Here is a 12,882-nt window from a genome sequence, read left to right as displayed (position 1 = left end):
GTAAGCACACACAGTACACTATGCATACTACAGTAACTGCTCACAGTACACTGGATACTACAGTAAGTTTACACCCAGTAAACTGTACACACGGGACACTCCAGTAACTACACAGTCTACTGTTCACCCTGGATACTATAGTAACTGCACAAATAGTAAACTGTACGCAGTCCACTGCACACACTGGACACTACAGTAAGTGCACATTTAGTATGTACATATGTACAGTATGTGTAGATATCATCCACTGTACATGCTGGATACTACAGTAACTGTATGCACAGTACGTTTTACACAAAGGACACTAAAGCAACTGCACACATAGTATACTGTACACGTACTGGACTCTACAGTAACTGGGTCTATATGAGTATTGTACAGGTGAGGTACAGACGTGTGCTCAGTGTTTCTTTCTTCGGACAGATTCTTCTGCTGGAGAACATGTTGACCGCAGGACCCCAGGGCAGGCCATGGAGGTGCCTGACCACAATGGTGTTAGCTACCCTTCCCGTGGGACTCAGAATGAGGGCTACCGGCCACGTGGATCTCTGCAGCGGCACCACACCATCCAGACCTGCGACGACGCCTATGTGAGTTCTTCTGTCTCTCTGTTGATCCTGACCCTGACCCCATTTGAGTTTTAAAAAATAATTTGTGGACCCCCCAGATTTATGTACTTTGCAATGAAAAGGTCAAAATATTTTGCTTTGTCTGTTTTTGTCATGATTAGAGTTAGATTTGAAAGACTCAGAGGAGTTGGGATTGATATGATCAGGTGAGACCATTGGGAACAGCATGCCATCACTCCACATGGAGAAGTCAAAGAAACTGGCTCCACCAGCTGGATTCTCTCTGTCTAAATGAGTTAGACTGGACAGAAAGGGTCTGCACTGATAGATGTTGACCTGTAATGTTGCAGTTATGGCAATTGTTTAGAAAATTGTTCAGGAGCGAGATGGATATCTCAGATGTGGATTTTGGAAAGTGGGCAGTCAGGTCTAGCTATGTCGCCCACTTTATTTGGCCAAGCAGTGGCCATTGAGCCTCTCCTCTCTGAGCAGCCAGGTCTACCTGTGTTGCCCAGTTTTTATGGCCAAGCTGTGGTCAGTGAATCTGTTCTCTCTGCGCATACAGGTCTACCTGTGTTGTCCAGTTTCCATGGCAAAGTTGTGGTCACTGGTCCTGTCCTCTCTGGGCACACATGTCTGCCTGTGTCACCCAGTTTCTATGGCAAGGCTGTTATCAGTGAGCCTGTCCGGTGACAGCCATGTCTGTCTGTGTCATCTGGTTTCTGTGGCCAGGCTGTTATCACTGAACCTGTCCTCTCTGGACAGCTAGGTCTGTGTTGTCCAGTTTCTGTAACCAAGCTGTGATCTTTTGTCCTCTTACTCTCATTATGATTATTTCAGTATTCTTAAATCACTCACTCTTCCTTCTGCCTCTCTCTCTAATGCAGGACCAGGCAGATCCTATGTCTGGTATGAGCCTACTGGCTGGGAAAGCACTAAGCTCTGCTCGGATGTCTGACGTCATCCTCAGCCAGTCATCTCTCACAGGAAGCCAGCAGCTGCGCAACCGGGAGGAGACAGGTAGCAGTGCAAAACACACTGTAATACACTACAACACACTATGAATACATTGTATTCTACTGCACGCACTGTAATGTACTTTAGCTGGGCTTCTCCAGCTTTTCCAGATTGAGGTGTTCTTAGCAGAATGCCATCAAATTTATCTTTTCTGTGTTGTAATACTAACTAGATATGCTATGTTTCTAGCACTAATTATGATGTCATAATAATAAGTGCATGGTATGCAAATCTAAAAAAATAATACAGTTAACAAAGCACATTTAGTAGCCACACAAAATGTAAAAACAATACTAAATTAGACAATTGAATGTGCATTTCAGGCTCCACGTTAGGTTTGTTTCTGGGGTACTTACTCATTGGAAAAGGATAAAATCCCTTGAAGTACAGTGTAGATTTCAATCCAGTACACACACTGTCCTAGACTCACTTCTGTAAACTGTATTACACCCCATACTACACTTCAGTACTCATCAGAGCTCTTTCACACACTGTGGTGTACTACACTGCTCATACACACTCAGACCAGGTATGAGTAGTCTCTTTCTTTGTCTTCTCTCTCGACAGGTGTGGTCTCTGTCTCTGCCTCTACCTTCCTCTCTCTTGACAGGTCTGGTCTCTCTGCATCTCTGTTTTCCTGTCTTTCGCAAGGCCTGGTCTCTTTCTCTGGTCTCATGTTCTTTCTCACTGATGTTCTCCTCCTTCTTTCTCTCAGAGTGCGAAGTGGAGGGCGGAGAGCTGAGTGAGGGCACCCAGCTTCATAGCACCCCCTGTTACCCCTCCTCTTGTACGAGTGACATGCTCCTCAGCTACAAACCCCCTGACCTGCAATACAGCATGGAGCAGGCTGGAGTCTAACTCAGGTCAGAGTCTAAGTGCGAATGTTGGGTGATGTGTTTGCCGTGTCAGTGTGTCACGGAGCCATTTCTTTTTTTGCAACGGACAATTCATACAGAAGTAGGTTTTGTGTTTGTTTTGAGTAGGGGTTAGTAATACAACCTTTCCAGTACCAGCCCAATGTTTGCAGTCTTTTAAGGGTAGGTGTGCGTCAAGGATGAGTGAACCGTGGCACAAATGGAAACACGTTTCCCTTGAACATGACTGTACATCGCAGGATGGTTCTTGGAATTCAGATTTAAAGTAGGCTGGGCAAATGATTTTTTAGAGTTTTGAAAAAGAAATAAAAAATAAGATACAATAATTTATCTGCTTAACTTAGACATTGCATGACTTTAAAAGCTATAAAAACAGGTTTAAGTAGTTAATAACCACTTTTTATGCATGAAAAACGGGTGATTTTTCTTCCTCGTGATCAGCTTAGAATCTTTGTGTACACTAAGTTTTTTAGTTCTTAATTAAATGTTTAAAATACTTGAATTTCATAAACACAACAAGCATTTCCTACAGAAAAAATCACATTCTTTTCTCTTCCTGTTATGTAGGACAGATCAGCAGGTCTTTTTTTCAGAGGCTCTGAAAATAGCGTACCGCTCAGTGCGCTCTGTCACAGGGGGAGGTGGCACAGAGAGAGGGAGGAGGCGTGGAGCTCAGTATTACACAATGGCCGTTCTATAGCGTGGAGTGCGAATGGCACCAATTGCTTCTGCATTCATAACTTAGTGTTTAAAATTAAACAACGTAAATCATTTTCTTTGACTTCTTAGTCCCTTATAATTATTCATTAAGCATAGCTTTTTCACCACTTAGATTATTTTTTGATACCATCGTTAGACAAAACAGGAATTTATTTTACTTTCTAATGACATTACACATTACATTGTTATGCATTTTAGAAGAGTTTCATCTATACAAACACCGCAAAACTATTCTCAATTGTATTTCTGAATGTTATGTCACACTAAGTTCATTGTTTTAAATACATCTAATTAAGAAAGTTAGGTGTTAGCATAAACTATTACTAATCAATATTATTACATTTAGCACTGTAATAAATTGTTGCACTTTACCCTTGTAAAAAATCTTGTAAAAATATATTTTCATTGTTCAAATATACATTTGAAAATAAGTTAAATACAAACGTAAAGAAAAAATAGGGTAAAATATAATTTAAAATATTTTGCTAACAATGTTAACTGTTTGTAAAAATAAAATGTATTAACTAAGGAATAGGATGGCACAGTTGTTAGCATGCTTTTTGTATGTTTTTTTTCATAAATACAACAATAGTACCAGATGTCTCAGTGGCTTACAAAATTAAATTATGCACACAAACCTGTGAACTAGAAAGATAACTAAGCTATCCATCCATTTCTAATGGTGGCGAAGTGGTTAGCGCGTTGCTATCTTGCAGCACTGGGGCCCTAGGTACAATTCCGGGCATCCTGTGTGTGGAGTTTGCATGTTCTCTCTGAGTTCTGTGGGTTTTCTCCATATGTGTGATTTGATTTCCTCTCGCAGTCCAAAACATACTGGTAGGTTAATTGGCTTACAGTGTGTGTGTTTGTGTCTGTTTGTCCTGTGATTGACTGGTGCTATGTCCAGGGTGTATTCTGCCTTGTGTGCTTTTCTTGCTGGGATTGGATCCAAATCCTCTGTACTGGATAAAGAGATTAGAAAATGGGTGGAAGTAAAGGCACTGTGTGGATGGAACTATACACAGTGTTAGAAACCAACTATGAGATGGCAGCATCTCACTGAGGATAAATTATTTTATAGTGCTGGCTTAAGGAAACAGCCGTTCACCTCTCTTGCACATCAGTATTCATACTTAGTTATTTAAACAAATTGCCTCTAAATATAAACATCTTATGATGGTGCCTCTGTGGATCAGCATCAGCTATGTTTTCCCACTCCTTCAATTTATGTGCATCCAACACACAATTCAATGCTGGCAACTACACAAAATCTAAAACACAATCCTCATTTCAGTATCTATGTAAACATACAGTCTGTTAACTTCATTATGTTCCTCTTCAGTCTATCACATCTCCTGTCATTTTGTCAAAAGTATGCCTAACCCTATTAGGAAGTGATATTGTTATATGTTGTAGGGGTTTTGTGCATTTGCTGGGACAATTATTAATTGTAGCAGCAAGTCAAAAAATGATTATTATTCGATGACTATTAGAAAACCGACCTTGCGGGTCAACTCAGCAACGCACACGCACGGATACTAATACACGAGAATACATTTACTAATACATAAAATGTGCATATAAACATAATAGATCTTAGAGTGAGGGTTAGCAGAATGAAAAAGGTATATATTCAACCACGAAGAGTTACAAATACCAAGAGACACATACATTCAGTATACCATTCATTTATACCATTTTGTTAATGAGCTTTGATTACAACTTCCACACTAGATACTCAAAAGCAGGTACATCACTCATGGGAATTAAATTGACATCAACTGGAGTTGAGGTAACAATTTAATTCTTCAGTTGTACTGTAGAATATTGAATACTCATCCAATCTATGTGGATTCAGATCTCCTGCGAACACAAATGAACAGCGACAGGCTGTTGCTGCGTCCAGTCGGCGTCCTTTGGCAGGAGGTGTGGGAGAAGGAGGGAGAGATTCCTGCTGTGGCACGCTGGCAGTGACTCTCTGAATGCCTGGCTAGTTAGTCCTGGCTGAACTAGCAGAGTTTGTGCACATGAAAAGTGACTGTGGGTCCGAGCAAGTCATACTCTTGACAGGAAGAAGACCGGTTCATTCCTGATCTAGCACTAGTCCTGAATACTGCGATTCAGCTGTCGACAGTTCCGACTGTAGTTGATCAGGCCAGCATTCACGGTGGATTACGGGCGGTTCACGAGGCTTGCTGCTGGGCTAACCCCAGGTGGATCCTTTGGTTACAAGCAGGTGGCTTCCGGTCTCAACTCTTAGAACAAAGTAAAGTCCTGGCACTAGGACACGCTGGCTGTCACGTGATTGTTCGCAATGAGTCTGAAAATGTCCTGGAGGGGCACCTTCTGGGCCCTGTGCTGCCTCCTTTATCTGGAGGAACTATGGTCGTTTATTGGTTGAAAGTTTCGCGGGCATTTGAGAACCACGTGGGGTTACCCTGCCCTACCAGTTCCTGATTGACTGATCAAGGTGGAGGATGAGTAACAATGTTCTCTGACATTAGGGTTGTAAACAACTTGGGATGAGAGTTTCCCTTGGAATCTCCCCGACAGAAAGGCACCAGAGATGACCATTAGGGTGGCTGGAGAGTCTCAGCCCTGGGAGTTCCTTACCAGAAAACTCAAACCTTAAATCTGAACCATATGGGATGGCCTCTCTGTCCAGCACCACTGAGATGAAGAAGAGAGACTGGCAAGGGAGCAGCAAACTTAATTCCTGTATTATTAATAAGCCTTGCCGCTACACAGTGTATTCCTCAACTTTCCCCAAATTATCTTTTTCCTACCTACATCTCTAGTCTTACATCCTGCAATAACTCAGCCAACAATGAAATCCTCAAAAACTGCTTGTGTTCATTTGTTTAAATCACAAATATCATATGTAAATACCGACCATGTAGTACTCTGCATTGTGGAATAATCTTTTCTTTTAAAGGGAGAAACTAGGAACTAGAGAAATCAAGAAAGGCTTTCTTAATAAATTAATAAAAGCACTTCCTGTTCACTAGGGTAATTAAATCCACATTGAGCAATCTTCAATATGTTCAGAATTTGACAGCCAGAATCCTGATTGGGTTGCATTTCGCCTGTTTTCAAGTTCTTGCACTGGCTTCCTATCAGGTTTTGAGTCAACTTCAAAGTCCTCATCCTCATTCAGTACCTATCTGGCTTATTATCTGTCTACTCCCCGCCTTGACACCTTTGTCCGTCTGACTCTTCTAGCTATGCTCAAGAACATCTACATTCTGTGGGTGACAGGACCTTCTCTAGCTGCACCCCAGAGCTCTGGATTTGTATCCCCAGTGATATCAGAGTAACCTACCCTGAGTGCATTTAAATCTTACCTCAAAACTTTTCTTTTCAGAAGACTTATTTAGTGTCTCTGCTTAATTTTCTAATTTCGGTAGCACTTCTAACTTATTGTCTTTCTTATATGTATTTACTTTGAAATCTGTGGTCCTTATAACTGTTTTTGCACCTACTGTGTTGCTTTGAGATGCTACTTTTAAAGGTGCTATATAAAATAGTTTTTTATTATTGTTATAGAGAAACATGATCAGATTTTCCCTGGTTCAGAAAAAAAGATCCAAAGTATACTAGTTTGTCACTCTTCTCACACCCCCTTTGCTAAATGGCTTTGCATACTAATCTGATCAATCTACCTCTTTTCTATGCTTTCTCTATCCTGCTAGATTTATAATTATTCTGAAAATCTTCTTGAAATAAGTTATTTCCAAATACTTGTTTTCACTGTTAACATCTTGCAGCAACTCTGCAACAAAATATATACTTAGCTCAACCTGACAGTTCATACTTCTACCAACATTGGATAAAAAAATCTTTAGATTTCTGTATTTATGTCTTTATTTAGTGGTTTCGTTAGTGACAAAGGCTAAACTTTCTTGGAAAAATGTATTTTATGTGTTGCAAAAAAATGACTTGCTTTAACAAAATATATTTACAAATCCTTTCGCCTGGCAATCTACCTCAATGACCAACTATCTGAGAAGCCCTCCATGAAACCATGTTTGCTATTTATTCATATAAGACTCTCTGACAGAATTGCTTTTTTTAATGTGTTAATTTTCTAACACTATCCCATCAAACCTTCATACTCTCCCTGCCAGAAATGTACCTGATTATTCAAGCCCCTCACTCTCTGCCAAATCTATTTCATGTTTGCTTGTTCTTTTATAACACCTTTCTGTGAGTTTTTTTGTATATCTAAGTTTTTGCAAGTGCTCCTGCATCTCTCTTCTGCACTATGTCTAGTCATGGCTTTTTTCTGTTTGCTTATTTCAAAGTAACACCTGCTCTATTTCAAAAACTTTTTGCTCGTGTGCAATTTTGTATTTTTACATTTATTTACACCTGTAGCACTTCCTAAATTTTCATTTTCCTTAATTTGTAAACTGAATTTTAGTTTGAGTCTTTTCTCTGTCTTTTGTTTCTTGTCCTACAACTGTTATGATTGATCACAACTTATTGCACTTGACATGACTTCTTTCATTCACCCTTTCCTGAATGTCTATGACAAGCAGAGAGAGGTCTGTCTCTGGTGCGATCTTTTGCAGCTGAAATTTCACTGTTTAAATGAATAAGAAATTAGATTGCTCATAAATCTAATCACTTATTCTACATAAACACAACGTAATTGCTCTCTGAAAATGCTCTTTCTCTTGTTTGGTTTGGAGACCTTGATCGAAACTGATTTGAGGATTTATTTTCTGTGTGATTTCTGTTGCAAAACAAGTGTGCATTTCCTACATTGCTCTGTTAGTCAAAATTTGAACTTTATATTTAGGCTCAGTTTTCAGTTATAAATCTTACACTAATTACTAGCAGTAAATACTGATGTTTTGCTCCCCCTTACCACAGAAATATATATTGTAACTGGGATTAACTTTTTTTGTACATTGATTCGGACACGGAATGGTTAAAGATGGCGACAAGTCAGGCACCCAGAGGGAAGGGGGGGGCGTTTTCCCATCTCCATAACTAAAAAGCTAAATAGAAGTGGCTTACACAGTCGTGTAACTGACAGTTTGAGGTAGTCTATCGTGTAAATTTAGCTTTGTTGCTGATAGGTTAAGCTTTCGAAACTCAGCCCCTAAGTCATTTGACTGATTGTTCGCCCTGTTTCATTGGTTAAACGCAAGGATCACAAGCACTGCCATGTTAATTGGGATATGTAGTTTTTAATTCAGTTTGAATTATAACTGTACATACTGTCTTCGTATTTGGCCAAGGCTTTAAAGAGAGGGCGTGCCAAAAAATGTCGTCTCCACTTTAAAGGTACCCCCCCTTGTGGAAGAATTTGATCTCGAACGTTTGCCCAGCGTATTTAAAGAGCTTTATTGGCATGACAATTAACACATCATCTACAATACAAACATATTATTTAACATTTACATACATTTTATAAAACATTATTGTGAGACAGGCTCACCCTCTGTTCCTGAGTTTTGGACAGGAGATCACATGCTGGGCTGTAGCTCTATTGAGTTTCCTCCCCCTTCCCCCAGTAGAACTGGAAGTAGATTGGATCCTGGCAGGTATGGGAATTCTGGGATTACCTTGGTTATTTTAGGGAATGTGTGTTTAATCCCAGAGTATTTCTCACTGTGCAGCACATAATGTATGTCTGGCTTTGCTTCTCCCCACTGGCAGTGGGAGCACAGTCACTCCTCTCTAGACAGCCAGGTCTGCCTGTATTGCCATTACTGTGGCCAGACTGTAGTCATTGAGCCTTCTTCATCAGGTCTGTTTCTGTCTGCTCACTCTGCCCTGGTCACTCAGCTAAACTGTATTTTCTTTTTAGGGTACTGTAACAATCCAGTTGTAGGATTTGTGTGAATGTACTGCCACAGTTTTTAAATTACTAGTTTATAAATTGTATTAGGAATCAATGCACAGAATAACAGTCTGCATGAAGGAATGAGAATGTACTCATTACATTTATTAATACCACATTGTGTACATAAAAACAGTCAAAGCAAATACAGTTAATGACACAATCTGCCTAGACACAAATGATAGTTTTCTTAAGGGTTCTTATATATAACATATAACAGATATAACAGGAAAAGCTGATGGGGTCCATCTAAGTGATGTCCAGTCCATGCTCTGCTGGCCCAAGCCAATTGGAGAGATATGTAGTACTTTTGACTGGGGGAAATATGGTTGGTAATTGGCTGTGAGGTCACCAGGTGGTGTGAGTTTCCACTCTCTACAGGTGTCTGATTGGTTGGTCATCTTTGACCCCTGACTCTGACCCCAAGCTTCTCTCCCTGTGTCTCTATTGGAGAGCAAGTTGGGGTATGCGAAAAAACAAATTCCTAATAAAAGAAACTTTATATGACCAATAAAGTGATCTTATTACAAGCTCATCTTACCTTGCATTCTAGCACAGAATGATCAGACCACAGAAAGGGGCCTCTCTGATAATCCAAAGCAACACTTAATGGTGTGCTTTATTAATAAGCATTGCCGCTGTACAGTTAGTGTTGTGTTTGTGTGTGTCCAAGTGGGTAAGGTGGTGTTGTCTGGTTTGTGCTGTGATTTTGTTGACTATGATTTTTGTTGCTTCAGCTTTACCTCACTGGGACATTGTAAGTGTTGTTTAGTATTATTGATTTATATGAATTTGCAAATATAAATTAACACCTTATTTCTTAAAATAGCTAATTCACTATAATGCCTTAACCTAAGCATGCTAGGAAGAATGTTTTCAACAGATCTAGATATGTAAATGTGGTTTAACAAGCAATGTTTATTCAAATCATAATTGCTTGGATTTCTAACACAGGGTACAGCTGTCTTTACAGCTTGCACATTGTGGAGGGTGTATCATTTCAATATAAATGTCAAGTGTGTCTGACAGGACCCTTTCTTTTCTCGTCTCTTTCTGTTAGGGGATGCCCCAATATGTAAAGGTCCATTTCAGCCGCCTGTGTTGAGCAGCATCTCGCCAAATCGCCATCGTCTGTCTCCAGAAGGAGGCGCTGTGTCAGTCCTGCAGGCGTGGAGCCCGAAAGAAGGGGGGAGGGAGTTCCCCCAGCATTCCGCACACCGGCCCAGCTCCCCTCGCCATTGGCTCTCACCATAAGCTCCTGCATCTGATTGGATAGATTTGGATTCCGTTCCCACCCCCCTGCCTTCCCTCCCTGCCCAATGTGAGCAAGCTGTTGAATGACTCCAACCTGGACCCCCCACCATAGCCACAGTAACACACACACCTCACGCCACCTACTGACATAACTCACACACAGTCCGCTGTACCAAGCCACATAGCGAGAGACGCTCACTGACAGAGCACTTAGTAACAGTGGCAGAGGAACATCCACTACGACACTAAGACCCCCAACTACACATAACACCGACACAGAGAAAACATACACAGTACTGTAATTAACTGTTTGTGTGTGTTTGTGTGGTGGCACCACTCCCTTCATTTCCAAATGGACCATTCCAGAGAGCAGGCTGTGCTCAGAGCATGTAGAGCCTAAGGCAGCGGAGCGGCCTATTCCACGGGGCTGGGGGGCAGGGAGGTGGTTCTCCGGGGCTTGTACTGTCACCTTGACTCGGACAGCAGAACAGTGACACCGCGATCAAACAGGACACCCAGCTCGCATCCATTTTCTTTGTTTTTTTTTAAAACATTTTTACTGCTCATGTTCATGTAGGAATTATGATTATTATTGTTATTGTTATTATTACTGTTTTCCGTAAAAGTTTATTATTATTATAATAATTATTATTAAAAGAAAGACAGTGCTGTGTGGCAAAGAAAAATAATTTGTTCTAGTGACTTCATAATTCTGTACCTTTCGTTCCTAAAGTCACTCTCCCTGTTGAGGGGAGACTTCCTTTCTTGCTGTTTGCCCCTTTGTTTACTCTCCCTCTCCCCGAATCTAACCCTCCCTGTCTTGCCCAGTGTCCTCCCCCTCTCCCCCAGTCCCTCCCTTTCCTGTAGTTTTTCTCTCTTCCTCAGTTTCTCTCCACTTCCCTCTCTTTCTCTCCCAGTCTCTCTCTCAAATTTAATCTCTCTAGGTCTCCCCCCTTCTCTCTCCACCCCTCCTTCTTTCTATCGGGCCAGTGCCAGTGTATTAGCATTGTCTTCCTCCTCCAGGGGGGATGGGGGGGGGTACTACAGACACCATTCTTAGAAGTAACTGACTGTGTACAGCAGAGACTCCCAGTGAAACAATGGACACTTTTGTCTGTATCATTTTTCGGCTTTCTTTGGATGTTGTATTTTGTTTTGTTTTTTTATCAGTGATGCAGTTAGCCAAAAAACGAGAGAAAGAGAGTTCTCTATAAAATAATTCTGATTATTATTGTTCTTGTTATGGATATTATGATTGTTTTTTTTTAAGAGACTTGAAGAGGAGGGTGTAATTGTTATTGTTGTTGTAATTGTTGCCTCTGTTGGGGGACTGTATTGCACATGGCGGGTGAGGGATCGCAGGGGGGTGTAGGGGGGATCTGAGTGGCACAAGTCATGGGGAATCCAGTATCTTTAAAATGCCAGCATATCATGTGAAAGGGGGAGTGTGGGAATGAGGAACAGGACAGAAAGCTTTGTCCCTTTCCTTGGGCCATTTTCATGTAGCATTTTCCACTATAAGGAATTGGACAATTTTTTGTTCTTTTTTATGAAAATTCCTGGTATGGGGGTTGCAAGAATAAAAAATAAAAAAATCACGCAGGGCTTTGAGCAACCCTGAAAGATCCGTGTAACTTTTTAGTGTTCGCTCTGAGTTTCATCCTTGACGTAGTTAATATGTAACACTACAATAAGCACAAAATCATGGAGGTAGAAATTCAGTGGTTTGTGGCAGCCCCGGCTGTGTGCATCAATGTGGGGCCTGACACAGATTCTCATATGGAAAACTTGATATTGGAGCTAAGCAATGGTGGACAGGAATACATGAATGTGGCCTTCTCTCCCCTCTCCTCCTACAGGGTGACAAGTCTGCAGACTCCTGGCCTGTGTTGAATGTATAAGAGTATTTCTGGCGTTGGCTGTCCTGTCCATTTCCATTCTTTTTCCTTTTCCTCCTTCATCTGTTTTGCGTTCGTTTCTTTCGGATACAGCAGAGGCTGCACTCCTCCAGGGTCACCGCCTCTCTTCTGATGTTATGTTTTTTTTTCTCTGCTTTGTTTTTGTTGAATTACAAAAAATGCAACAACGACAAAGAATACCAACCAAACTAAGATAAATATATAAATAAATACATTTGGAAAAGTGAAAGCAAAAGGAAGTATTGGAAAATGGGTGTCTTAAGTATCTTATCCTGTGTATTTTGAGGGTCCATGCATCTCATTGTGAGTATTATGATGAGGATCTGTGGCTCATTGTGAGTAATATGATGAGGCCCTGTGTTTCATTGTTATTGGATGAGGTTTTGTGTATTAAATTACAGTGTGAGTGTTTTGGTGAGGTTCTGTGTTTCCGTATAAATATGATGTTTGGTGAGGATCTGTGTGTATCAGTTTCAGTGTTTTGATGAGGTTTTGTGTGTTTCAGTCTGGATTTTGGTGAGCTTTTGTGATTAGGTATATTTGGTGAGGTTTGCTCTTGTTTATTTCTTTATTTGTGGGTTTTCTGATGAAATTGTGTATTTCAGTGCGTGTTTTTGTGAGGTTCTCTGTGTTATCAGTTTGAATAATTTAGTGAGGTTTGGTTTGTTCTGGTC

General features: G+C 40.7%; 1 protein-coding gene across 2 annotated transcripts in view; it reads left to right on the top strand.

The window, feature by feature from the left end:
- The window catches only part of sik3 (SIK family kinase 3), a 52,585-nt gene extending 39,966 nt beyond the window's left edge, over positions 1–12,619 (top strand). For both annotated transcript variants that reach the window (XM_088939486.1, XM_088939487.1), the window contains 4 exons: positions 424–590; positions 1,457–1,589; positions 2,302–2,449; positions 10,096–12,619. In XM_088939486.1, coding sequence (XP_088795612.1) covers positions 424–590; positions 1,457–1,589; positions 2,302–2,444 — 443 coding nt within the window. In that variant the 3' untranslated portion in view covers positions 2,445–2,449; positions 10,096–12,619. The remainder of the gene's footprint in view (positions 1–423; positions 591–1,456; positions 1,590–2,301; positions 2,450–10,095) is intronic.
- Positions 12,620–12,882: the final 263 nt, after the last annotated feature.

Source organism: Atractosteus spatula, chromosome 22 (assembly GCF_055471065.1).
Source record: "Atractosteus spatula isolate fAtrSpa1 chromosome 22, fAtrSpa1.hap1, whole genome shotgun sequence".
In the NCBI taxonomy this organism is placed as follows: Eukaryota; Metazoa; Chordata; class Actinopteri; order Semionotiformes; family Lepisosteidae; genus Atractosteus; species Atractosteus spatula.
This window is presented reverse-complemented; position numbering and strand designations above follow the sequence as displayed.